Source organism: Aphelocoma coerulescens, chromosome 4 (genome assembly GCF_041296385.1).
Source record: "Aphelocoma coerulescens isolate FSJ_1873_10779 chromosome 4, UR_Acoe_1.0, whole genome shotgun sequence".
Lineage (NCBI taxonomy): Eukaryota > Metazoa > Chordata > Aves > Passeriformes > Corvidae > Aphelocoma > Aphelocoma coerulescens.
Window position 1 is genome coordinate 541,963 of NC_091017.1, and position 27,656 is coordinate 569,618.

The following is a 27,656-nucleotide window of genomic DNA, read 5'->3' on the forward strand; positions in this document are numbered from 1 at the left end:
AGTCCTGGGCAGTACCTGAACTCAGGGTTTTGCAGAGTTAACGTTAAGTAGTACGGAAATTTAATTTTACTTACACTAGGCAGTGTAATGTCTTCTCTGGCTCAGGAAACACGCTCAGATGTGTACGTAGACATAAACAGAATGTGTCGGTGTCGTGCTCACTGCCAAGGAGACCCGTTGGAAATCCCCTTGTTAACTGGGAGCTGCCAACAGAGAGGGTGCAGGCAAGCCCCTCTCATTCGAATGGCAACCAGGTCAGGGTACTGACCACATGAACAGAGAAGCTGTACACAAGATTCCAGCAGTGCACGTGCAACAGTCTTGGGATAAGGAAAAGAGCAGGGGCTTCATGGCCTTCATTGAAAAGCTCTTCCAGAGTTGCTGTGTCCCAGTGAAGGCTGTAGCTACTCCTGTTCGGTCAAAGTGGCTTTAATGGAGAGGTACACAAAAGGCTCCTTCCTGCAGAAGATGCAGAGAAAGGGTTTTTAGTGAAAGGCAGAGCAAACAGGGAAGGTAATTCTGGACAGAGGTACAAAATCACTGCCAAGATACAGGCCCTGAAAGGTTTCTTCAGTGTGATGTTTGCCACAATCATTAGCCACCATTTTGTTAGCTGCAGTCAGCTGTGGTATATCCTCCAGTTCAGAAAACTCTTAGCTGTGAGAGAGCTCTAAAGTTTCCTTCTCTTTGCAGAGTTGATGAGGGTTGCTTTTAGACATCCATTTAAATTTTAAGGGTGTAAAGTAGCGTGATGAATTTAGTTTGCCAGATGATTCACGTGTTTGCATGCATTTTCTCTCCAAAGCTGGAAAGAATTGCTGACGTGAAAGAGCAAGTCTTCCCTGTCACTGGAGGATTCCAAGCACTTAAGGGGATAATCAATTCTGTGAGTACCAGGCAATAAGTTTTACATTTCCTCAAGATTAGAGCATAGTATCCAGTCCCACTTCCTTTTCTAGGCAGAACTGGTTCCTAAGGCAGGAGTTGCAGTAGATGAAGTTCCCTCCCCCTTACCTTAGAGATGCAGTTCTGTAAATCAGCACTGCTTGTGCCTCCTGCAGTTATTCATGCTCAGACCTCGTGTGGAATTTGAGGACTCCTCACGAGGAGAGGGGTGTTCGTGTGGGAAGTGCGGTGGATGCTCTGATGAATGGCTGCTTTGGGTTTAGTCCGGAAAAAATGGAGACTGTTAACTCTGGGTGAGTTGAGAACAACTCGTTAAAATCCTGGGGAATAAGTGCAATTTAGGAATTAGTCAAATCTTTACATACAGAGAGGAGTGTTTTAAATCCATGACTTTAACCACTTGTTATCCCAGTAAGTGGTAAAGCTCAGTTCCACTTGTCAGCATGGCATGAAAAACTCCCATTGGTGAGATGAGGCCATTCAGCCAATTGCTGTGATTTGCGGGAAGGGATCGAAGAGAAACATTTTGGTTGTGATCAGTGGCTTAACACTGTTTCAGCTGTGTGTTAAGACACCTGTGGTTGTGGACACAAAATTTACTTGTCTCATTTTAGACTGAAGGCTGTGTCTTTTATGCGAGGTTAACAGTGCTGCTGCTGCTGCATGTAGGCAGCACAGTGCAAACAGGCTTACTGGCAGAAGTAAAGTCAAAAGCAATAATGAAATCCTTCTTCTGAGAGAAAGCCCACTATCATTCATTTCCCTTTCCTTTTCTTTTTTTAAACAACAAAAGGATACTACTCACATACAGGATGCTACACAGTCATGAATTTATCACTTCCCTTGAGCAGTGTGGTTTTTGTGAATGCTGTAATGCAACATCTTATTTTCCTTCTTGTTACTTAAGATAAATGTAGTTTCAGAATCTTCCTTGCACTTTCTAAAGACAGGCAAGCAATCTTTTGATGCATTGATATTTATTCTCCTGAGAAGACAGTGCAGCCCATGTGGTACTGCCTAAAACCTTTACTATTTAAAATCTCATTCTATGCCATTTCAAAGACTTAGAGAGCTCAGCTATGCTGCTGGTGCAAATGTTAGAAGTGCCAGTGCTGGGCTTTTTTATAAGAGCCAAATGTTTAACCCCAGCTGATGACGTCATGTTTCCGAGGATACTGCTTTTCAAATAAGTATGTCAGGGATAGAGGAGTAAAGACATTTGCATTCGGCGTTTCCCCTCCAGCGAGGGTCACTGACCTGCAAATGGGCACCTTCTGAGGGATCAGGTCTCCCCACTCTTCTTGTCCTTTGACAAGGACAAGAAGTGCGGTTGCTTGAGGTTTCTGAGGAGCTCAACCTGAAGAGTCTGTCATTCAAACACATGGAAGGTTAGCATAAGCTGTAGGGTGTCCCACTACCTGCATTCTCAGCCAAAGTGTTTTTGGGCAGTCTCTGGATAGTGGCAGTGCCAGCCTGCTGCTCCTATACTTCCCCGGAACTTTAAAGCACCTTCACTTCTGTGTCAGCAGGGAGGGAAGCTTTTCTGATAAGATATGCCAGGTGGTGTTTGCACAAGCCTCAACCCAGCTTCTTCTGGCACTTACAAAAAACCCGGCTGTAAAAATGCCAAATTTGGCCATACCATAGCTGTAGAACAGGACCAGACACACGGAATGGCAATGCATTGTTTCAAGGTAACAGCTTAGCAGTGACAGGAGAAGCAAACTGATGTACACTGTTCTACAGCTAGATGCAAGGTCTGCTTCTGCAGACTGAGCTCCTGAGTTGGTTCAGGGTTTATTTACAGCCTGGACACTGGGCTTTTACCACAGAGCATGGATGGAAGTATCCATAAGTAGGGTTTCTGGCTGGTTTGGATTTTGTGTGTGTGGGTTTTTTTTTCCTAATGCATGTGTGGTGGCGGTATTAATAGGATATTATGATATGTTGTAGTTAATACTCAGTTTTCTTTGCAGGGGTTTTGAATGATTGTGACAATTTGTTCTCATAAGCATTCTCTCTCATTATAGCACTGATAAGTAGTTCTAATTGAACATGAAATAGTCACAGTTTTCCTTTTTAGGCACTATTATAAATTCATTTCAGTTTGCAAGTTAGCTAGAGAATAGAGACTCAGAGACACTGATCTAAAGGGGAAAGCTGATTTCGAACCAGAGGAAAAGGCGGTATGTCGCAAACGTGCAGCAGTATTGCTCAAAGTACAGAGTCAAAGGCGCAGTTGTGAAACCCTCCGTGAATGTTGTTAAACAATTTCTGTTCAGAAAAAACATTGTCTTCAGAAATGGCAGCAACCCAGCAATTAAAACCGCTGAGCAAAACTACAACCCAGAACTGCTGAGTAGGAATGATGCAGGAGCCTCTACTACATTGATATCTCCAGGTATGAGAGACTGTTTGGCTGCTATCTTGTTATACTTGTACTGTATTCCAGGAGAGGTGAGCAGTTAATCTGTGTTTGTTAGTGGTAATAAAAAAAAAGTGATGGGCTTTAGCACAGAGTATCTGTAGTACCTGATGAATCGTCCAAGTACCTGCTCCTGCAATTGCTTTCAGTATAAGCAACTACTCTAATTTATTTTCTCTGGACAGATGCACAAAGTCTGTTTAATCATGACCAGGGATTAACATTCAAGACAGTCAAGATGAACATTTAGAGTAACCCTGGGTTACAGGCCAGAGAGCTCGCGCCATGTTTTCACATTAGTTCTGACAAAAGCCCAGAGAAGGGAGAAGGGTTTGAAGCACCTCCATGCCGTTGTGTTTCTGCTGAATAACATCCACTACCAATTCTAAAACTCTGTGCAAACCCGTGAAGAGGGGGCTGCTTTGCGAAGTTTCCTGCTCTCCAGCATTGCTCATACCTAGCTTACAAAGTCCTAACTAAACAGCATTGTCAGGGTGAATAAATCTGAGCAAAACTCTAGAGCTTAAAAGCAAAATGCTGAAGGCAAGTTACTGCACTCTCAGGAACAGTTACTGATGGGGTTTGGCTGATTATTACACGGAGTGTAGTCTTGTGAGCCAGCCAGGACAGAGTGAAGGTTTTGGGAGGGCACAATTTCTGTCACCATGCAGCAGATCAGTGCTAGATAAGAAAATGAAACCCTTAATTAAATACAGGTCCTGCTGATTCATGAGTGAAAGTTGTCTGGTTGTCTCTGCAGGCAGAATTGGACAAGGCTGGTACCTTGAAAAGTTACATTAAGGGAACTCACTTGAGTAACATTATTAGAGTGTGTGACAGCTCTAAGTAGACAAACACATTTTTATACTAAAGTAAGTTGACAGCGCTTAATACAGGAAGTTAAAATATATTTTGTTCTTAGGAAATGCCACAAAAACTTATCAGATAAGGCTACAGGAACTGAGACATGCAGACCTTTAGAGGAAGTTGTCAGTTCAAAAAAGGATCAGCAAAAAGTTGTTTTATCTTTCAGTGTTTCAAAATTTCTTAAAATTTCTGCCTGGAAAGGACTAGAAATATAATTGCTAAAATCTCCTGCTTGTTCCTTTTATGGGTGCTCAGGGTTTTTTTTGTTCATTTTACATGGGAAACCCATTGTTAGACATAATGGACAAAAAAAAAAAGAATAGATCAAGTCATGTGAACTGAGTAGTTGCACCAGCCAGAACATTGTAAATTGAAGCAAAATTCTCTCCAAGCTGGCTGAGCCTCTTGGGGAAAAAGCCTAACACCTAGCATAAAGCTGTCAATTTGTCTAGGAAAAGTCGCAAACTGGGATAACTTAAGGATCTGCCTCCTGGGGAAGGGGTGACCAGGGGAGAGGAGACCTCAGGGTTTGCAGGATGTAAACTCCCAGGCTGACATGGACTTACTTAGACCCATCCAAAGAGTGCAACCGGGACCAGTGAGGCTAAACAAAGCAGTAAATGTGCACAAGGTCCTTAAAAAAAGCATAGATTCACCCAGTGTCAGACTCTGGCCAAAGGGGTATAAGCAGGGAGTGCTGTAAAAATATAAATTCTCGGCTATATAAGTATAAATTCTTTCCAGTAAAACTCTGTGGGTAATAGAGGGAAGTCTGCTCCTGTTGCAAAGAGCAGTCAGCAAAATCCCTCTGGCATTCCGATCCATTTGGACACCAGTGAAGAGTATCTATGGAATATCCTGGGGGTTTCCATGTCAGCTGGATGGTTCCTGTGTCACTCGCTGTGCATGGCAATGCATTGCTCCTTTGGAGTTACATGGCTTGGTGACAGCCAGCGCAGCAGGGCCCGCAGGGAGCCGCTGCACAAACCGTGCATGGCAGCGGCACGCTCAGCCGCTGCCGGTACCTCACGGAGTCACCTCTCATCTGGAGCGTGGTGACACTCACTGTCACCACTCTTGTGCCCTGGTGCTCAGCACAGAGAGGGGAGTGGGGCCCATAGGCTGCTGACAAGACTTGGTGACGAGCAGACCTGTCCCTGTTTGCCTTACTAACACAAAGTCAGCAGGGAGGAAAGCCCCCGAACTGTGTTGGACAGCCAGTTGGCGCCCAAGCAGGGACAAAATAAAGCCTAGCAAGGGGGAGTCAGTTTTGTTGAGGTAGGCAAGAGCTATTCATATGAGGAACAATTTTAGCCTTTATGTTTATAAAACTTACTGCAGTGGCTTCCCAAAGATGTGCTCCAGCCTCTCTCCATGAATCTGATGCGTTCTGCTCCAGCTGTGCTGTCAGCAGCACTTCCTCAGGCTGACCTGGGTTTGGCACTGGGGGAGGGTGAATTACCAAACTCACACGAGTCCAACAGCATCACCCGCTGGTACCTGCTATAAGGCAACAGAATTTGTGTTTATGGAGGGTGGGAAACTTCCCTACTGCCACAGTAGTGCTCGAAGGTTAGACACTGGAGAACGCTGCTGGTTCCACGTCTCTAATGTGAGTGCTTACCAAGCTCTGCTGTACGAACCCTGCTGTCTCAGGGACCAGGCTGCAGCTTGGGTACTGAGCAGCAATCAGGGACTACATGATTTTCAAGTAATCCCTACTTCTGTCCAGCCTGCACAGCACCCTCGAGCTAGGCTGCCTCCCTACGCTTCCTTGGGCAGTGTGCTCAGCCTGGCTCCCTCCCTTTCCCTAAGTGCCGTCCCTCCTCTGCAGATAAAGGGGGGTCAGCCAGCTGACTGTGCGTGGTTAAGATTTTTCAAGGCCAAAATCAGCTTAAACGGTTCATTATCAATTATACATCAACTTAATTGGATCATTTCCTGTAGGAAGAAAATATGCTCGGTTTATGCACTGGGAATCCAGGAAGCAAACTATTAGACATTTAAGGAGGTGGGGGGAGGAGAAATGCAGCAAGTTATCATTAAAAGAATTACTCTGATTAAATCAGTCATCTTCTTTAATCCCCTTGGACGGTCTAATCTTCGAGCCGCACTGGGTGCAAGGTTCAGAACTAACACTGCGCTATGTTTTCCATGTGATTGAGACTGAGGAGATAGTTTTGGGAATTACTGCATGTAGTTGTTAAAAGGAATCAATGGCCTGGAATAGAATGCTTTCTGCTCTACCCTTCACTGCCGTGCAGCCCTTAATTTGACATTCTCTGACATATTACAAACCACATAATGTTCTCCTGGAGCACAGTGAGCTTGATAAGCCAGCACCGGCACTGACACGGCTCCAGTTAGTGTGAGCGTGCCTGTACCCTATGATTGGGATGGGACTTGTCAGCCAGCCCTGCATGGCTGGCAGCTCTCTTACATAAGAGATGCTTAATAAGGTACAACTTGGTCCAAAGGAAGCCGTCACAGGTCCAAATGAAATCCAGTGTTTCCTTAGTGAGAAGTTTCTTTGAGACAGATTTTTCTTACTAATTAGAAAAAAAATAGCCCAAACAACTTTTTTCCTGTTATGGAAAGTAACAGTTTGTCTTGATTCCTAGTTACATTACTTGGTAAGTAATGGGTTTAGGGTTGTTTTTAGTAATTTGGGGGTAAAGGTTCTGATGCTGTTAAAATACGCATCTCATGACCCGCAGTTTTGTCATCTCCATTTGCTTTCCTCAGTGGCTGCCAATGAGGTGCTGCTCAGCCTTGGTGTAATTAGAATATTCTCACTAACCTAACGCCGCACCAGGCTTCTCTCGGGTGGTGATTTTATGCAAGACCATATGTCTCAGGGATTTTTTTCACTTAGATAGGGGACAGGGTAGCAGCCTTCCCCTTCCCCTCCCGCTTTGTCCACGGCACTGCCGAGCAGCATCAGGGAGCAGGCTGGGCTTGGCAGCAAGGTGTAGTCACAAGCACAGATGTTTGGCAGCAGAGAAAGGTAGGACCCATTAGATATTAACTGCTGCGGTTCCTGCTCTGACTTCGTGGGAGAGAAGCACCAAAACAGTGTTTCCTTGAAAAGCATGTGCTTCATTCCAAGTCACCCTGAATTGATTGTCTTCCGTCTAGTGTGAGGTGGTCCTGCCGCCTCATGGCTTTCCGCACAGATTGGCACTGGGGAAATAAATGACAGAGCTTGCTTGAACACAGCAGAGGCGTGTGATGTGAAACCAACACTAGAAAGAACGAAAGGCTTCGCTTTGGAAACAGTTAATTTCAGGGAGTTCAAACATTAATTCCTGTATGGACAGGTTGGCATGTCCAGAGCCCAAGGTGGGCTGTGAAGGTGCTTCTCACTCAAAAAGTCTGATTAAGGTTACTCGAGTGCAATCACAGAAATCAAGAGCTCAATTTAAGTTTGTTTCCTCTTGTAACCTACTCCACGTTTTTTTTTGTTAAAGCCTAATTCTGCCACACTATTAGGGTGCACAAGTCCTATTTAGATAAAAAAAGTAACAGCTCGTCAATGAGAAACCTGTAACAATGCCAGCCTACATACACCTTAAATTCTTCATCACCCTGATTTCACACATGTTCACTTTACACGCCATAAGAGTCACTGAATTCAGCACAAAAAATCCTTCTCGATGCACAGTCAGCATTTCATTCTCTAGAACAAAACCAGTGAGTCCAGCAAACCAAGTAAACACCTCCTGCTTTACTCTGTTTCCTTTTTACTGTCTTAGCAATAGTGGGAAAAAAAAAAAGTTTTGAGTTAAAAAGAAAAAAAGGAAGCAAGCTGCCAGTAGTATTTCTAAGTGACTCATAGAAAAACAAACCCATATGGAAACATGGGGTAAGCCCAGTCCTGATTCAGCCAGTTGGGAGGAATAAAGCAGAATAGTTTTAGGAACTCAACCAAGCGCTTGGGTGAGCTCAGCTGGACACAGCTAACCCAGCACCAGCACAACGCTGCCTTCATCATCCATTCCTCCAAGGAGCTCCACAACTCCAAGCTGGGATGGGGCTCCAGAAGGGATTAACTCAGCAGAGAATGGCTTCGCTCAAGAGCAGCGCTCTGTAGGCTGGGACAGCTTTCCACAGCTCTGATCTGAGCTCCTGGACCCCACTTGCACGCCCTGCTCCACCTGTGTACACAGGAGCCCTGGTGTTGCCTACCATTTAAATAGCTGCCCCCCACAGCCAGTGGCATTCTGAGCAGCTAAACCAGAAGCCCAAAGGTGCAGGCAATGCCTCATCAAGAAAAAGGCCCATAGCTGGCAGTCATCAAGGCTTTGCCTGCACGCGAAGCATGGAATGCTCAAGGTAGATTTAAACACTCTTTGTGTTATCAGGGCCTTCTCAGACCTCACCTTCTATTCCTGCTCCCCGCTTGCTGTAAATTTATCACACTGAATATCCGTGTATTGCAGCGACAAGTACATGAGCATGCTTACTTACCACTGTGTCTTGAAACACATATCCTGATGAGAGATGCAGCTCTTGACGAGGCTGGTTTTGTGGTTCCCTGAGGGAGGAGTTTGGCACAGTACAAGAGGAAAGCACATCCTCATGGTATGTCACACCATCAACAGTGTTTAGTTTCTAGCTCTGTTTTCCTTGAGGTTACAGTTTTGCTCACCAGCTGTTCCGTTTGTAGCATTCCTAGAGAAAATTACAGACCCCACATTTGGGAGGGAGAGAGGAAAGAAAAGGAGTCTACACAGAAAAGCTACTGCCTGCAGCTCTGAGGCTGCCGTGCAAGGGGGCTCTCAGGGCTGTGCCGCCATCTCTGACTTGTGCACACTCACTGGGCGCAGTTTGGCTGGCAGTGTGTCCATGGACTGCACTCCAGGCACAGGCTTCGTGTGCCGACCAGGAGATGAAACTGCAGGAATATAATCTGTGGGCACACAAAGTGTGGAAGCGATCCTGTTGCACTGTCAGTGGGTTTTGCATATGGCAGTAGAACAAAGATGAGCTTTTAAAGGTGAACATTTTCTTTTCTTTAAAAAGAGGTTCTGGAAATAGTAGGTCAGATGCATTTGTTCTATTACAGTACATACGCTTTTGTTCAGAGGCTCATGCTGCCTTTCCCCAAAAATCACAGCAGCCTGATCTGGGGTCAGCTTCCGGTGAGCACTGACGTAAACAGAGGTGCAAGTTTGAATGGATCCACAGGGAGGGAAGGCCACTGGTGGCCCTAGAAATCCTTAGTTGTTCAGATTCATTAGCATGCCAAGTCTGACCAAAACGTGTCAGCGGCTGTCTCCCTCCAGCAGTTCCTGGTTATCCTGACCTCTGTCCCAGGAAGCGAACACTTTACACAGCCATTGAGCATTTTCAATACTTGAAATCATTACAGTGGTTCAGGGAAGAATCCAGCTGTGATGATGACCTACCCAAACCCTGTGCACAGTGTACAGTGCTGGGCAAGAACAGATGCCATGCAAGTTATGATTTATGGTGCTGCCTGCTGCCAAAAAGTTTTGAACTGCATACGGGGCTAAGCAAAACCGAGTGAGGTGGCAAGATAAATTGACAGCGTATTTTGTTAATTGTCTCTGTATGGTTGGGCTGCTCATGGCTTATTACTAGTGCATTGTTCTCACAATTTCACAGAACACAACCTTCATTAGAGTTCTGGAAGGGAAAGTTGTTGTTTGTGTAACACTGTGCCGCCTGGTACAGCTCGGTTCCACAGCATGTGCTGAGGGTATGGCAGGCTAAATACTCAAAAAGCTGCAGGCGCCATCCTGCTTTGCTGTTAGACAATGAGAACTTGTAAGAGGCAGAAGCAGGGGTGAAAAAAAGAGTCCAGGCAGAGCCAGGCCCAGTCTGTGACAGGTTAAAGAGGTCCTGGAAGATCCGCAAAGCACATTTTCCACAAGAGGAAACATTGCATAAAGCAGGGGAAAGATCTCTGACAAGACTAAATTTATTAACAGAGGTGGAGTTTGCTAAGACCATGAGCAGTGGGGAGCTTGATGTCAGCCTGTTAGTTGGCTGCCTTTGTGCAGCGTGCTGCAGGGACATCTGCCCTTTCAGTGCTGATGTCAGAATTTGGGTGTGGCAGCTCGGAGCTGACAGAACCCGAGTGTGAGGTCAATTCAGACACCTGCGGGTCAGAAACAGGCAGTGTTTATGAAACAGCTGTAACAGGAGGAAACGTGTTAGTAATGACAAAAATAGGAAGGCACTGCTTTAGAAATAGTGCACTGGAGTTTGTGTGAGGCTTCAGGAACCTTCTAGTGGGAAGCACATAGAAAGCTATGAGGATGGATTTGGATTTTAAGCACTCATTAACTGTCAGGTCGGTCTGGGAAAAATGCACTAGGTGAAAAGTGGGGCCGCATGGAAAAGCTGGTAAAGCTTTTGGTAATGGATAAGTGGACCTGATAAATGAACTTCCTACAGCTGTTTTAAGATTTACATGGTGTGCTTACGTGTAAGCCACTGAAATAGCCTGGAGACAGGTCCACAGCCCCGCATGCATGGCCACGGTGTTCCCAGAGGAGCTGGGCAGCCCAGCAGCTGATTGACAAATGACCTTTTCAGCAAAGAAAAGCTTGTTTGGGCAGGCAGGACCCAACACGTGCCAGCGAGTTTGCATCAAGGGTGAGTTGGCTTGCAAGTCCCCCTGGGTATCTTGGATGCCTCTATTCTGGTAACTTCTGCTCTCGGAAGTGTTCTGAAATGATTAACTTGCTTTACTGAGAGATGCTATAGAAACTGCACAGTGTCCACTCACTTAAAAGGCATAAGAAGGGATTTCACTGAAGGGCTGGGAGGCTGCCCTGCATCCAGGCGTCCCTGCAGAACAGTGCCAGGCAGCAGAGCCAGCACAGAGCACGAGCTGCATTCGTGCCACTGGTTCCTGTGCTGGCTGCTCTAAGAACTGGCCCTAAAAACCAGCAGTGTTTAAAATCTAAGACGCTTGGTTGCTGCTGCTGCAGTGAAGCAGCAATGTAACAAGTCCTGCACATGGAGAAGCTACAGAATCGTTTCCTCAGCAGTCTGTTGTGTTGTTGTTGAACAAAAGGGTGTTTGGGGTCTGGATTCCATGTCTCATTTTCTTACACTCCAAGAGACTGACTACCTTGAAGAACAGAACTCCACTGCCTTCTCTTGTCCCAGCAGCCACGCCTTTGTTAATGAGCTCACAGCTGTGGTCACTTTACCTCGATAGGCTCTGGTTCCAGCTGGAACTAGTCCTGCACTGCACAGGTCACCTCAGAAGGCAAAGAACACCCTCTAGTCTTACCACAGTTCTCCACTTCTGAAGCTGCAAGAAAGCAGGACAAAGGCTGACAGGTTTCTGCTCTATTTTGTGCTTGGGTTTGTGGGGAATTGGTTCTCTCTGGACCAGCCAGCACTGGGAGGATGTGGAGGGAGCAGGGAATGAGAGAAAAGGTTTTGTGAGCCTGGGCACAGAGTCCTGTATTTGGTGTGGACCTCTGAAGATGAAGTGGATGACATCAATTCTTTGAATCTCTCCTTGCATGCTGTTAAACTAAGGCAATTTGTCTTATTTATTTTATGTCAGCAGAGTGCTTAACTATCCTATCCAAGGATGGCCTTATAGACTTATTATTTCAACTTTTCTTGTGGGCAGGAGGTTTCTAAATAATGAATTTGCAGTGTCTTGGATTATCCTGAACTGGCAAAGAGGGAGCATCGTTTTTGTGGAGTTTGTTTTGGTCTTGCTGACTTTGCAGCCCAGGTTTCCACATCAGGATTGCTTAAAGTTAGTTTTAAATTCTAAAGGACAGGGACATGAAGGCATGTTAAATAAATGCAGGTGGATCATAGGGAAAATGGGTAAGATGTCTTCACATCAATTCCCGCCAGGGGAAATAAACTTTGTATTGGAGTGCTGGGGTGCACTGTGCTGGCTGGCTGGAAGAGCTTGCATGGAAAGGGAAAAAAAGATTAAAACAGAGAGGAAAGAGTGAGTGGGAATAAAGGAAGGCGTCAAGTTTCTGTACCTTCTTGTAAGATGTGCAAGTACCTTTTCCCCCCCCCACATGAAAATGCATGCAGTAATTGCTGTATTGAAAATATTCTCAGCTTTCCATTGTGGCAGAATCCTTGTGAGCCAAACCATACACACAGCTGGTGCTCAGGACAGCTCATGGGCTGGGACCGTGCAGAGAATGTGAGGTTTTGTATTTAACTGTAGGAAAACTCAGTTCTGAACAGTGTTTGAGTATTGCTTAGAGGAAGTGTTGAGGAGAACCCAGAGCATAAGCAGAGGCTAAGCAAAGAACTGTATCTATGTACTTCTGATTGGTTCCACCTGAATCCAGTTAGTCCTTTACAAGGTTTGATTTCTGCTTTTTAAGGTAACTTGATTTTGAAGGGAGGGGCTTTTGGGGACGAGGCAGATTTCTCTACCATTATCACTTTTTTTTTTTTCAAGCATGGGCTCTCAAGAGGGTTTTTGAAGGATGGAAAAGAACCTGATTAACTTACAAACCCAAATTTTAGTAGTTTCAGAGGTTTTTTTTCACCCCAATATGAGCTTTGTTTGGGGGAAAATGGTAGAATTAGGCCACCACCCTTGCAAAGAGTCAGGGTCTCTAAACAGTACAGTTTGCTTAAACTAAGCAGAGGAAGGCAGTAATAAAAATTATGAAAAATTATTGTTGAAGCAGTTAATTCTAGGAGCAGTATTAATACCTGGTATTTTCCTGCTTTAGTCAAGAGCATGTATGCAAATGGATTCCGTGCAGGAAATCAGTGTATCCTGAACCCTGTATTGAAATTTGCTTTTGTTCATGATTTATGATCATTTTATCTACACCCTATTTCTGCTCAGGTGGGGTTGTTTTGTCTGCCCCTCCCAGTTTATTCTGAAATCCAAAGGTGGTTAAATATATCTAGGTAGGTTTTTTCCTGATTTGTATTGCATTTGGAAGCACAGTGTTAGAAAATTTACACTGGGATGTAATGCAATTAGAGAACTATTGCTTTGCAAGGGAAGTCAGATCCTGTCCCACACTGTCTTCCCCTCTCCCCGACCTCCAGTTCATACCATTGACCCCTCCTCAGACACTGGGCAAATGGGGCCAGGACAGGGGTTGGAAGGTTCTCCCTCTAAAACCAAAATTACTGAATTCTGTGCCACCTACTGGGTCTGTGCTTCACATAAAGCTCGCCTTTAGTCTCAGCTTCACTTGGGCTGTTCATCTGACTCGTCAATGAAAAAAACAGAACATGCTTTTACAGCAAAAGAATAAAATGCTAGACAAAATATTCCCCAGCCCCCAAGCAGGCCACGGGAAGCTTCTCTCCACACTGCAGTAAGAATGAAAAGACTAAAGCCCTTTTTTGGAAGCGAGATTCTCAGCTAATACAAACTGCTTGGCTTGCACTGAACTCCAGGCTACATTCTTTCCTAAGATCTCTGTTGCTGTGTCTCGTCCAAATGCATGCGCCTGCAAGGTCTCCATTTTTCTTAAATACGACTTAATATTTAACATGGGTTTGAAAGCACTAAAAAATTAAACTGTGCACAACAGTTTGTGGGGAGAGAGGCAATATGGGCAGTGTTCAGTGAGGCAGGATGCTCTCTTTCTTGGAGCTTTGTGTGCTTTTTGTCAGAACAGTGATTACATGATTGTTTCTGCTGAGCCCGGATGCGTAGCAACACAGACCACTGGGAAGCATCGTAGACAGAGTGTAAAGAGTCCTACTGAGAGGAAGGCAGGAGTTAAGACTAAGACAGAGAAACATTCCCAGGAAGTCAGGGCAGCTCAGCAGCAGGCACAGACCTCGCAAATGGAGATAGGGACGGGACAGTAACAGGACTCCGCACTGTGCAGGTGATTACAGGGACCTGAACCGATGCCATGGAATGTTTACAAATGCCTGCTAAAAATACCACTTACAACAGGGAGAGCTAAAGTGAGATCCCCATCCAACGGCAGGCAGCGCAGTCGGGAACACCACATGTTCCCTATGCTTTACATAGGGCAAGGTGCCAGCGCTCGCAATAACATGCACTTGACTTGACCAGGCTTGATTGTTGGAAGATTGCTTTTGACTGGATTAGGTTTGTGATTAATTTTTGGCTTAAATATTAAGATTAGGGTTCATGGAAAATTAGGCTAGGGATCTGGACATCATTATATTTTGAAGGCTCTCCGGGGTTTAACAAACTAATCCAAGCCTTAGGAACTCCTAGACGTGACTCTGCAGATGTGCAGGAGCTGCACATGCTCCAGGCAGCGTTCTACAAAGTCAGACTTAGCAAACCAAACCTGTAGCTGTATGTGCGTTCTAGGGACAAGCATTTGTTTTAAAGTGAGATTGCTCATGGAAATAACACTATGAAACCTGTTTGTGACTATTTCCTCCTTTGCAATAGGTTTTGAAACAATCATGCACTGAGATTTTATATTTGGAGCCATCCAGTGTCTGCGTAGGAGGTAAGATTTTATAATTTTAATGGACTCTGGTTTCCCTGTTTTATCCAAAGGAAAACTGCATGCCTCTAGAATAAAGCATCTCTAACTTAAGTCCTCAAGAAGTTGAAGAAACATTGGATTTCTTTGTTGACTTCTTGTTCTCCTCAGAGGAGCTGACCACCAGGGCTTGCTTCCATAGCTTGGGTAATGCATGTGGAAGTTGGAGAGCATTTACCTGCACCTTCCACACCCCTCTCCCCTAAGTTCACTCTCCACTTGTCCCACATCTGCCCCAACATCTGTGGAGTGTAAGCAATAAAGCATGTGACTGTGTTTTTGGGCAGCAAGAGCAATATATTAATGAAGCAGAAGAGTTGCACACAATTTTAAGGGCTTGTCTTCTTTCTGAGCTTCACAATCCACATATTGTTGGAGACCAATCAAAATAAGGTAGTTGCAAAACGTTACTTAGATATTTTTGCGAAAACATGGATGCTCTGGGTGAAGTCACTGGCCCTGGTAAAAAAACTGTTCTCACTCCTCCTCTGCACAGCTCACAGATAGCGTGGCCCTTAGGCAACTTGCAGAGAAATAGTACTAAGGAGAAATGTTTTCTTCATCTGGCACTTCAAGTGAGCCTGATCTGGGTTTGAGGAGTCTTCTTGTTCTGAGTCCCAGATTTCTCATTTCTCATTCACTGAGAAACTGTGTCTTACTGTGCAGCTGAGCCCCGGATCCTGGTGATAGTCTGAATCCACTTCCAGTTTCATGGGGCTGTCTCAATAAAGATTTGGGAACAAATCTTGACTTTCCCCATTTCTAAGGAGAATTCAGTACAAGGGTTCAGGAAAAAAGGAGATCTCACTAAGCTGGAAGCATTACTATGTTGTGCTTTGTTTACTGCCGACTAAATGAAATTGCCCTGGTGTAACTTACTGCAGTGCACTGAAGTTTGGTGATTTTGTGTGTTTGCTTTTCCCTCCAGAGGAGTTTCAGGTTGTTCTCAGAGGAAGCGGCTTAACCCTTGGTGGGAGAACCGACAGCGTGACTTGTACCTATCAAGTGAATGGAACTACAATCCGTAAGTGTGGATGTTTGAGATGGTTGGCCTTTGTAGTCCTGAAGCAGTGATGCATTTTGCTTCTCGTTACCTCAGCTAATGAAAATTGAAAGAGAAAAATATCGAAAAGGAGGAGAACAGGAGAGCTCTGAGGATTAGTAAGGGGAGGAGAGTTGTTTCACACTCTACTCAGTGGTTTGATTTTGCTACCAGCTGCTGTTAGCTGTGAGTGGTGTTGGCAGCCCCCTGGCTGTGGGCATTAGCATGGTGAGAACTGTTTGGCTCCTGATGTTTGGGCAAGCAGATGTTTGCTCATGAACAAATCTGTGGCTGCAGTGTACTGACTGAGGCCCCTTACTGCATAATCATCCTGGCCGAGACCTCTTCATTGCAATTCCCAGAGGCACTTACCTTGTTTTCTTGCAAGGTCTCTGCCTGTTCTGAGTGGTGTGCCAGGTGTGCTGTGGGTTTCAGGGGCACGTCAGTCCTCCTCCTGCAACAGCATAGAAAAAGGCCAGGTCAGAACAGTGGTGTATTTTGTCTGGTCCATGAGCTCCGTGTCCCCAGCATCAGGGCTTACTGCAGCCGTAGCCCAAAGCAATTCCATTTCAGATGGTGTCCATGACACCTTGTACAGGCACTTCCCTGTAGCTTTTATCTGAGTTTGCTTTTTCTATCCAGACACACAAGTGGATGGCTAGGATAAGTGCATCCAACTTCTAGCTCTGAGCAGAATCCCTTAGAAGCCAGCCAGACTGGAAAACAACCAAAAATGTGAAAACTACAACTGATTTTTTTTCCCTGCCTGCTGTCTGATTTCTGTATTAGCCTGTCTTAAATTCCTACACAATCGAACTTGTGTTTCCAGTGCAGTTTCTTCCTTACCCCTGGATATTGTATATACTGGAACTGGCTGCCAGTCTCTCCTGCCTGTTAAATACGTACACTAATTTGCCAGAATAAGAGGATAACCCAGTAGTTCTGGATGCAGGCAGCCTGTGTAAGTCAATTCTGCTTGTATAAATTTCCCTTCAGTTTCCATTACAATTGTCACCTCTGCTTCCCATTGCCCACAAACACTTGCTACCATCTGATGTGAGAATTGCCAACTACAGCTCTGGGTTGCTTGTTTTTTCTTGGCTTCAGAAAGGGGTGTGCTGAAGCACATGAGGGGAGGGGAATGCCACAGTGATGTATTGATTATAAAAACACAATCTGCTCTATGGGGTCTTGCCAGGGCCTTCTACATCCCCCCTGTCCATCTTCAGCAATGGACAACAGCGAGCGGCTGGGGAGTAGTACAGGAAGAAAACAGGGAAATTTCAAGTGGTCCTTCCCCCAGTACCCAAGGAAATTCTTTAGAACAGCTCTGTTCTGGGTTCTAATTGCCTGCTTCAGAGGAACCCTAAAGTGGGCCAGCGGAGCCAGGTTGAACAGGAAGATAGGCAAGGCGCTTGGAGCAGTAGCAGGAGGAAGGAGATGGTCCCAAGAGAAGGACAATCATCCCTGTGTCATTGCAGTCTCCTCTACAGAAGACTGGCAGTCCCTCTGCAGAACCCTCAGTATGTAAGGGCACAAACAGAAGGCGCTTGGGTGAGGATCTGCTCGTGTTGGAGTTCCCCTCTGTGAGAGCCTGGGCTCTCTTTGGGACCAGCCTCTGAGCACACCCTTACTGTGTCAGTTCCCCTGCTTTTAAAGGATGCGTTTGGCATCTTTCTCATTCTGCATTTATAAAGAACCATTACCAAATGCTAGAAAGGAAACCTGCCAAATGGAGCTGTGGGATAGAAAAATAATCTATGAAACATACCATTAAGACAAAAACATATGGCAATGTGCTAATCCCTCTTCCCCACCTCACAACTAGCCCCAAATCTAGGCCAAGCAGTCAGTGCAGATTATAGCACATACAAAAAGCTCATTTATGCCAACAGCTCCTCCTTCAGCTGCCCCTGAATCACTTGTCTCTCTGCCTGTTCCTGAAATGCAGGACAGAGTCATCTCCACATTGATCTGGCAGATCACTTATCTGCTCTCACCCCACAGTCAGGAAATAGTCCTTGCACAGAAATCATCAGTCCTGCTGTGGGGAAGTTTGGGTGGATGGTTCTGCACACAGGAGCAGAATTTTCCCCAGCTTACTGAACACATGAGGCAAAAAATCTCTGTCCTCTCCTCCTCACATCTGCAGAACAGAAATTCTGTACTGGACACACGGCTCTACAAATAAGTGCTTCATGTGCTCTACAGGTAGGTGCTTTGTAAGATGTAACATATAAGAGGTTTGCAAATCACAGAGACTCAAAACCAGAAGAAACACTGGAGAAAAAGACACTTGGGTCACAGCTAATAAAACAGCCCTGTAATGCAATGCACAGGGATGGAGCCAGTTGGAAACAAACCTTCATCTTCCAACTACCAGGAAATTACTAACAGTGTTCTCACTCTCTGCAAAGACAGTGTTGCTTGTTGGAAACGTTCTCTCTGGAAGAGCATGAGCTGACTTGAGTAGTTCAAATAAGTGCTGTAATGTGGGCTCACCTGGCGTTTACAGCCAGCTCTGGGGCTCCGTGTTCCTTACCTTGGGCCTGCCTTGCTGCCAGTTCCAGCCAGGACGGACCAGTAAGGAACATGGGAACCGAGGGACCTCACAGCATGTTCACATAGCAGCCCCTCATCTAAGCTGCACAGCATAGTAAGATCATGTGATTTTTTTTTTTTTTTCAGATGAAAAGCCTAAAACAGTAGAATCTGATTTTTTGCTCTGCCCTGCACCGATCCTGTACAAAAGTGGCCAGTAAGTACTGAACCAAATACCAGGCCATGTTTTGCTGGAATTTGGCACCATTATAGCTAATGTTAGTATTTTGTTGCTTTTACAGGGGGTGGTTTGGTGTTGCATTTTTTCCCCATTCTTGTGTTATTTTCCTTGTGTATATGCCAGCTTTGGAATGGGCTTTAAGTAGTCATCTGTGACCAAACCTATTCGGACAGTGCCTTAAAAATGAATATTCAGCCAGTTTATGAAATACTGAAAAGATCTGGCTTGTCATAAGTTTTATGCAGATTAGCTGTTTTAACAGGGCATAATATGCTTTCATCTGGATCATCTTCAGGCCCACTGTTAAAGACATGACATTACCACTGACACTCACAAGCTATTATTAAAATTAGGTGTCAGGACCTGTACCCCTGCTCCACATGTCCTGATCCAACAAGGCACTGAGTTAACAGCTGCAGCACTGGGGCTAAACTGCAGCTCTGGCCTTATTCTCAGTGTCACTGGCCAGGGCTGCACATTAGTTCTGGCCCTTGGAGAACTAATCCTTCCCTCCTCCTCTCCAACTCAAACGCGCCTCAGGGCCTTACGATGACTTGGACTTCACTGTGCAGATTTCTGAAGACCCTAAGCTAATCTGAAGTCAGAAAACTGCACATCACATCTGGGTCCTGTGGGAGGGCCAAGGCTTTGGCTGTTGGCTTTCTCCCTGTTTGGCAAGTAGCTCTTCCCAGAGACTTAACTAGGGATGAGGCTAATGCTAATCCAGTAGGAAGCACAGCAGTTCTGCATTGGCATTTATCTGTGGCAGTTCCAGCAGCTGAAGAACTAAGCGGGTTGTATAGATCACTTGTCTGTAGTTACATTTTTGACTTGAGCAACAATCAGCCGCCTCACTTGTGCTGTCAGATGGATAGCAAAGCTCTGAACACACATCTGGTCTGTGCATTAAACGGAAGGCTGGGGGAGGGAAGTTGGAAAGCTGTAGAGGAAAAATGTTCAGTGCTTGACCCCAGTGGGGTGGCTCAGGGCAGAGGGGCTGCTTCCAGAGCTGGGTCATGGCTGGCAGGGAGAGCAAGCACAGAGCAGAGGAAGGGGGTAAGGGATTCAATACCGATGCATTTCCTGATGTTGCTTTTCACACAGCTGTGTGACACCTGCATCTTGTCCCTGGTACAGCAGGGTGTCAGACCCCTGTGCCTGCTGAGCGGCCTGTGCATCCCACAGCACAGCAGCAGTGCTCAGCTGGGAACTGCTGGGGGTGTGCCAGCATTCAGCACAGCAGCTCTGCAGCTCCTGGCTTAGGTAAAACCAGTCAGCACCACCACAGTTGTAAGGGAACTGCTTTTGTCATCAGAACAATGTCAATCAGTCAGGTTAAAACCTCGCTGCCTCAGGCCAGCTATTTCCATGCAGTTACCGTACAACAGAAGAACAGTAGCAAATTAGGTCCCGGGATGAAGCTCCCCGAAAGCTGATGCTGTAAATGCTTTTCCACGCACAGTTTGTCCCAGAGTACGTAAACAGCCTGTCCTGTCAAATGCATGTGGAATGTATGACATGTCTGTATAGGTTAAAGGTGTGGAAGTTAGTTGCACATGCTGCATTTTTCCTTACACTGTGGAGTGTTACTGAACCAGACAGCTGCCACCCTGGAACTGCAGTGTGGATAATGCACCTCAGCACAATACACTTGGAGTTTCACAGATTCACAGAAAAATATATTTTCCGCAGTTATTGCGTGAAACACAGTTCCCTAACCTGCTATTGAAGGAGTTGGAGCTTTGGCCCAGAGCTGAGCAGTTTACTGTGCAGAAGACTGACAGCTATGAAAGATATGTACATACTTGAACTCTTGACTTCCCATTGGCACAGCCTAGACTAGTGCTGGATATCTCCCAGTAATTCCTCATGTAGTGGAGCTAATATTAGTCACTAATGCAGCAACAACCGCTCTGTTCTTTTCTAGTGCTCTTTTGGGTGGAATTAAGAGAACACAAACAGCCCAAGTTAGCTTGCTTTGTGACTTTTAAACCTGCAGCTTGGTTTCTGAGTGCAGTCAAGACTCATGTAACAGGTTTCATTGTATTTTTTCATAATTGGAGACACTTCTTGTTGCCTGATGAATTAGCAGTTTTCCCATGCAGAGCAATACTAAGCTGTGCGGAATAGGTAAAGGGCCAAAGTAGCCAGGATGTTGGGGTTGGTGAGCCCCTGCTCTTCTGGACTTAGGCCATGATGTATTTCTGCTTGCTTCCCAGCTGTTGGCTGCTTTGAGTCTGGAGCTTCCCAAGTGCCAGCTGTAGATTTAACCAAGCATTCTTTTCAAAGCCTGCTTTTCCACAGTACCCTGTAGCAGATGGATGTATCATCCTTAGGATGGGTGACAACATGACTGTGCTTGCCTGTGCCATTTAAAATCCCTTCTTGTCATGCCACTTCCAAAGTGCAAAATTCCATAGTCTGCTTACAAACCCAGCTCACTTACAAGGCTCCTGATCAGCTAACAGCTGACAATTATTCATGATTTTCACACAAGCAACCCATGCCTTATAAAACACATTACAAATTTGAAATAAAGCAAAAAGGGAAAGTACACATACACCTTGCAGGAAGGTGAGGAGGCCAACCCAGGTGGAATTGCTTGGAGAGATCACTTACACACTGTGATGGCAGGTGTAACACAATCAAGCTGGTTAGTAAAAAGGACTCCGATTCTACTGCATTGCCCATTTAAAAGTCACTCTTTAAAGGTCTCAGTATTTGATAAAATCAGTTCTCCATTTTAGCTGAGACTTGGATTTGTTGTCCTACCACAGCTCGAGAGAATCAAACCAAACCAGAGGTGGCTGGGACCTCTCCATTACTGTACGTGTTTCTGTAGTCCTTGTGCATTGGAAAGCAATCAAAGCCCTTGTCTCTTTGAACACTAGTACAGGAAAAATGGGGATATGTTAAAAGTCTACATTCCTTGCTAGCTTCACTTTCATTCTCTCACTTCTGCCCTAAGTTCTGTGAGTTTGCATTCAGAACAATCTGTCTGTAGGCTTGGCTTTACCCACAGCTGCCTTCTGCTCTGGTGAGCCATTGGTGAAACCCCCTCTGCCTTGCATGCAAAGGCCAGCAGGAAAATCTGCATTTCTTGCACTGCCTGAACACTTACAAATTTGCTTTTATTAGGTGAGTGGATGACAAGAACTACAGTTTAAACTAGCACAACAAAACACTGTTTTACTGAAATGCTTCTAGTGAATAGTTATGTGACTACTACTCATCTCTGTTTGAACTCTCATTTCTCACTGGAATATCGCAGTAACATTTTGGATTTGATGGTGCCTACTGCAAACACTCAGTCTAATCTTATGCAGACTCTCCTCTAAGCCAGGCAAGAAAGGATGGATGCAAGCTAGGCAGTGGATTATTTAAACTGAACCAACAGACTGAGGAATTGTCATTGTTCTTAAAATAGTTAAGGGAACTACAGAAGTCTATTTTTTCATGCAGCTGCAGTGCTGGCCAGCTTCCATCTTTGTGCATCCTGCACTTGAACTCAGGTTTTGCTAGGACAGAAGTATGCAGTGTCCTTCTCTTTGGGCTTGGAAGCTTAAGGAATAACAGAGCCAAAAAAGACAAATCCCAGCCTAAACCTGAGTATAAGTGGAACGTCTCTCACAGGTTCCTTGATTTGATGACCAGCTTGCATGCCAAGGTGGGACAGTCCACACTGATGCTGTTAATGACCTTATTTGCCCGCTATTCAAATGCTGCTGTCTTCAGCTTCCATTTATCCCTTCCTACATCCTGTCCAACCCAAACAGCTGGTGGCACTTAAAGAGCAAAGATTCAATAGAAATTATTTTCTGGGTGGTAGGAAGGAAAATGACTACTCCTGCATTGCCAAATTCTTGGTTACCTGCAGTTTCCAAGGAGCTGACGAAGTTTGTGGCAACTCACTTGGCACAAAGTACACAGCAATGCAGGAGGTAATCTGTTACCCATCCCATGCCTCACATGCAGCTCTAGGTGCTCTAGGATTTCTAGGTGCAAGATGTTTCCATGACAGTGGAGCAGGGGTACCTTTAATCTTGCTTTCCATTTTCTAAGTGTCATTTTTATTAATACCAGCACCAGATTTAAGGGGAAGAGCATGGACACAAGAAAGCAAACAAGCACAGAGAACATGAACGGATTGTGGGCTCCATCCTTCACATTACCTCACTGGTCCCTTTGGAGAGCAGCTGGAAGGTGTTGTACAGAAGGGTTGTCATGGCTGGCTCCTAACCAGGGATCCTGACTGTCCCCGCTGCCCAAAGGTAGAGCATCTTCTGCCTTTACTCCATTCACTGCTGCCTGTGACCTGGGAGCCAGGAACTGACAAACCGCTTTTGAGTCTCATGTCTTGGGGGACCAGAGGTGTTTCCTTGGGACAGTGGTGGTCCCAAATTCATCGTGCAGGCAGGATGCCAAGCAAGCACTTCCATCCCCAGGCACATACCCAGTACATGCAGCAGCAGGGAAGCAAGCCTTCGCAAATTTGACTTAACTATACCAAGGAGTAATTTTTTCCACTGTTACTTCCCTTTTCTTCCCCATCAGCTGCAGGCCCTTAAGTCTCACTGCCTCATCCCCCGTGTCACTGTGCTAGCAGCATGGAGAGGCACTCAGCTAAGGCATTACCTGGGCAGTCTAGCATTCATTAAGACACCATGAACACCTTCCACACATTTATTTCTTGCTGCAGCTCCTTTTTGGAATTTTTAGTTTTCTCCTCCTTTTTTCTGGGCTTGATAAAGGCACTCAGGAAGTAAAAGCAGTGTTGAAGAAGCAATGCTTTGTAAGGTGACTGACGGTGAATATGTTTGCCTAATTAACTTGTGGCTAATAATTCTAAGCCATTAAGTAGCTAGTTAGTACATGCTTCGAATAAACACATCTGGTGCTGCCCTGAGCGGAGGTTGTGGCTGTGTGTGGGTGACAGATGTGCTGTTTCCCCAGCGCTCCCTTTTCCATGCTGAGCAGCATGGCAGTGCCACAGCCGGAGCCAGGCAGCCTTGTGCAGCTGCACACTCCCCGAGTGGCTCCAGGCATGTGTGCCTCCTCTCTTCAGCTGCCCAGCCACTGCAGCCTGCTCTGGTGCCTCAGAGCCGGCGTGTGGCTCCCAGGAACACCCTTTTCAACACCCTTCTCAGCTTGGAGACTCCTGACTTCTGGGCTGAAATGTAGCAGGAGAGGGGATAAAGTGTCAGGCCACCCAAGGAGCAGAGAGTTTAGAATTCCCAAGCCCTGTGGATCGATCTCCTGCTGAACAAAGGGCATTGGAAATGATCACGCCTTACTGTGTCACTGCCTGGAACTGCTGGGCTGGCCTTGGAACAACCTTCCAGGGAGGGAAGACTCCTCCCGTGGAGGACAAAAGCCTACTCCGTTCTTCGGGCAGTCTCTTCCTAGGCTGGCACAGCTGATAACTCTCATCAATCTTAGAAGTGAGAACAGCTAGGATCAGTTCCATGCAGGAGACACCCTTTCTTCCAACTAGGCTGGTTTTTCAGGTTTTGGCTTTTTGTGGGGTTGTTTTCCAGACAGAGGAAGGAGTAACAGCAATAAAGAAAACAAACAGCAGAATATTTTGCTATTTCGCACAGGAATTACTTCTTAAAAGTAAGACTTGAGTTCTTAGTTGCCAAGGGGCAAGTTAAGGTTTATTGCTACTTCTGAGGGCCCATGAACCCTGATTACTCTGTGCCTGCCCCAGAATGTCCGACACATGCTGTCATTAGAGCTAGAGTTGCAGGCCCAGCCCATGACCTCTGTTTTGTCAGACACCAACAATAGCACAGCTGCCCCTGCCTGGCTGAGATCTCAGACCTGCCATTTGGCACGAGGAACAGAGCAAATTGGATAAATACACATAAACACATTGGGAAGGGAGGGAAAACAGAACAGAATGAACCAGAGCAGCAACCCACAACTTGTTTGATAGGGATGATTTAAGTAGGCATATGGTATAGTTAAATGTGCTTTCAAAAACATTGGCCTGATTCTTCAAGCAAATACAAAATAAATATCTGAATAGCATGAGAGCCGATCCGTCACCATTAATGCTCTCAGAGGAGGCACTCGGATGCTTGGGCTGACACACTAACATTCCCACACCAAGTGTCAGTGCCTCATGTTGACATGGCACAGTTGTACTTCCCTCTAACAGTGCAAGCCTCAAAAGCAAGCAGGCAACAAGCTCATAATTACACCTGACCCAGCAGCCATTGTCATATCTTACTGGCTCAGTGTTGGCAGAACAGCCCAGCCACACCTCTCACATCTGGGTTCATCCAGCAGTCCCACTGCCCACACACACATCTAACTGTGGAACTCACTAGGGCTCACCCGACATCCCTCTGCAACACCAGGTTACCTGGTACCTCAGTCACACCTCCAAGTTACACCTCACCTTTGTCTCACCGTGTTCCACCAGACGGACAAACCGACAAAGGGAATAGCCTTAGACAGTCTGTGTTACCACAAAGTAAGTCCAAACTCACATTTAAAAGATGCCCTTGACAACCACCCCAGGTGTTTCCCCCACAAATACTCCGATACACAAAGCCCCGGTGATTTCCAGTGCACACACACGGTATCACCTATTTAGTCAGACAGGCTGAGAACTTGGTCTTGGTCATGAAATTGCGCAGCACATCCCTTTGCCTGCCTGAGTGAGTGCTAAGAAAGGTGTGTGGAACGTGAGTTGTCTGATAACGTGCAAGTGAGTGGCTTAAAACCAGAGAGAGGCGAGAGTTACTGTTGCTTGCTATGGCTACCTTTACTACTGGTTTTTTTTTGGTTTGTCACTTTCTCTTCCTCTGCTAAGGAAGGTAAAAGTTTAGAAAAGCTGTTGCCAGCAAAGGCAGGGTATCTGCAAGCTGCAGATCAGTCTCACATGTCTTTCAGGGTCATTCAAGAAAGGATTAATATGCTGTGGCTGTGTTGAGCATTTCTGTTCTCTTTCTAACTAAGAAGTGACACTGAACTCTTTCTGTGGTGCTGTTCACTAAGTAATCTTAGCACAGCCTTTGTGGCAATGCAGGCAGGGGTGTCATTTGGTCACAGAGCTGAATTACTCGCTAACTTAAGGGGCAGTGCTGCTGCTGAGTGCTGAGCTACTCAAGAGCTCGGCAGCTGGTGTCAGCATTCAAGTGTGGGTTTAAGGACCAATTTTCCAAGCCTCATCCTCAGTCTGAAACCTACACAGTGACTACTTATCAGTTGGAAAAAAACATTGTTCAGAGACAAGGGGACCAATTAAAAGGAGAATTCAATAGGATTTGCAAGTTAAGAGGCAGCACGTTCACTAAAATATTTCCCATACCACATAACACTGGTCACTACTGTGAAAAGGCAAAAGCACAAGTAGCCCAGTCACCTCCTTGAAGCCAGCTGTCCTTTAAGAAGCACGGAATGCAGGAGAGCAGGCAGGCTGCTGCTGCAGGAGGTCCCAGCCCCCAGGATGAACTCTGGGCTCTCAGCTGCTCAGACTTCTTCCAGCCTTGCTGGCCAGCAGCGCAGCACCTCTCTGACGTGGGAGATGCAGCCATTCCCAGCACCAGCAAAAAAAGGAAGTCACTCGTGCTTCTCCCTTTTGACTTCCTGCTGCTAAGCAGCTGGTAGGATGCCAGCTCCTTTCAGGCTGTTTTCACCTGTTCACTGTTGTTTCCACTGTTGTGGAACCCCTGTGCTCAGGTGAAGGCAATACCTCCCATCACTGCTGTGTGCCCATGGCCAGTCCAGACCTGGCTGGATATTGGCCTTACCCCTCATTGCAAACAGCTGGGCTTGCCCTGCAGCCCTGGGCAGGGAGCCGAAGTGGGTCAGAACTACTCCCACCTGCACCAATTCTTTCCGTTGCAAACTCACTGAGATGAAGTGTTTATTGTAGGCATTGACTTTTATTTCCCTATACAACATTTTGTTCCAACAAAAATAAAAGACAGTATGGTTCCCAGTCTCTGGTGCTTGCATGGGACAACCTCCCCTCTTCAAAACAGCCAGAGAAATCAACTCAGCTATGGAGAAGCCACAAGTAGGGCTGGATTAGGCCTAATGTCTGTTATAAATATTAACTTCTGCAAATATTTTAGAAATACATTTAGTCTGACACAATTAGGGTATAATGGGAACTATTCACAGATGGAAACATCCTCAATGAATTGTATAGGCTAACTGGCCCCTCAGCCATATGGATGTGGTGTTAAGATCAGTAGTAATTTCTGGCGCAGTCCTTCACGTCCCTTGGAGGGCACACAGTGTTCCCAGAGCATTAGCGAGGACTGCGTGAGCAGAACTAAGTGCTGCGCATTATGCAGTGGCCATAGGATCCTGAGCTGAATTAATAGTCTAATTTAACAGAATAATGACATTTCATACCCTGTTACTGCAGGTTCCCATGATTCCACAACATCAAAGCTAGTTCCTTGCTGGCTGCCATTTCTCTCATATTCCCTAGCAGTTCCCAGCAGTGAAAGTTGTGTCTCTGTGCACTTGTGTCCCGTTCCATGGAAAGTCAAGCCTAGACAGACAGTGTATTGGACATGTGGCTGGAAAAGCTAGAGGGTTCTGAGGTAACAAGAGGGGATCCTAAAGAACCATCATCTAAATTTATATCAGTGCTAAGCTGCACCAAGAAGGGCAGGGGAAGAGTTTGTACTAATTCTTTACCAGAATCCCCAAACACCATAATGAATTCCACGATGAGCAGGTCTCGCTATCCTCAGGAAAATATTCGGTGCTCCTTCTTATGTCTGTGTGGCTGCTGGGAGGAAAACACCTCTGATCACATCTCCTAACTGCAGGTTATGTCCTGTCCCCAGCACAGTTCCCACTGAGTGAATGGTCCCAGTGCTCCCCCGGCACAGCTGGCCTTTGGCGTAAGTGGGACTGCAGCAAACATGACAGGCAGGGCTGGAACCCTGCTCCAGGAGAACTGTCCCAACTGTCCCTGTCCTTTTGCAGCCGGGGCTGTAGGTCTGGGAAGTGCAACCATACCCAGAAGCTGGGGCTGGAAAGCCCTTCCTCTGTGTGTTGTCTTCTCCTGCAGCGGGGATGAGTCCCTGGATGCAGAGTCATCTCTGTGGTCCAGGAGTATTTGTTAACAGAGCCCTGGTAACGAGTCCTCTGTGCATGCGTCAGGGAGAATGGATGGGTAAA

The 27,656-nt window shown here is 45.9% G+C and overlaps 1 protein-coding gene and 1 long non-coding RNA gene across 2 annotated transcripts in view; one reads left to right on the plus strand and one right to left on the minus strand.

Annotated features, from left to right (window-relative positions):
* ANTXR2 (ANTXR cell adhesion molecule 2) overlaps positions 1-27,656 on the plus strand; it is a 79,733-nt gene that overhangs the window by 10,901 nt on the left and 41,176 nt on the right. The window contains exons 7-10 of the mRNA XM_069012314.1: positions 806-886; positions 14,580-14,640; positions 15,605-15,700; positions 18,407-18,476. Of these exons, the coding sequence (XP_068868415.1) occupies positions 806-886; positions 14,580-14,640; positions 15,605-15,700; positions 18,407-18,476 (308 nt within the window). The remainder of the gene's footprint in view (positions 1-805; positions 887-14,579; positions 14,641-15,604; positions 15,701-18,406; positions 18,477-27,656) is intronic.
* On the minus strand, positions 85-27,310 carry LOC138109240 (uncharacterized). The gene is made up of 6 exons (XR_011150373.1): positions 25,876-27,310; positions 16,091-16,172; positions 8,669-11,492; positions 5,535-5,701; positions 1,015-1,226; positions 85-459 (listed from the first exon to the last, which is right to left on the minus strand). It is a non-coding gene; the product is annotated as an uncharacterized lncRNA (long non-coding RNA).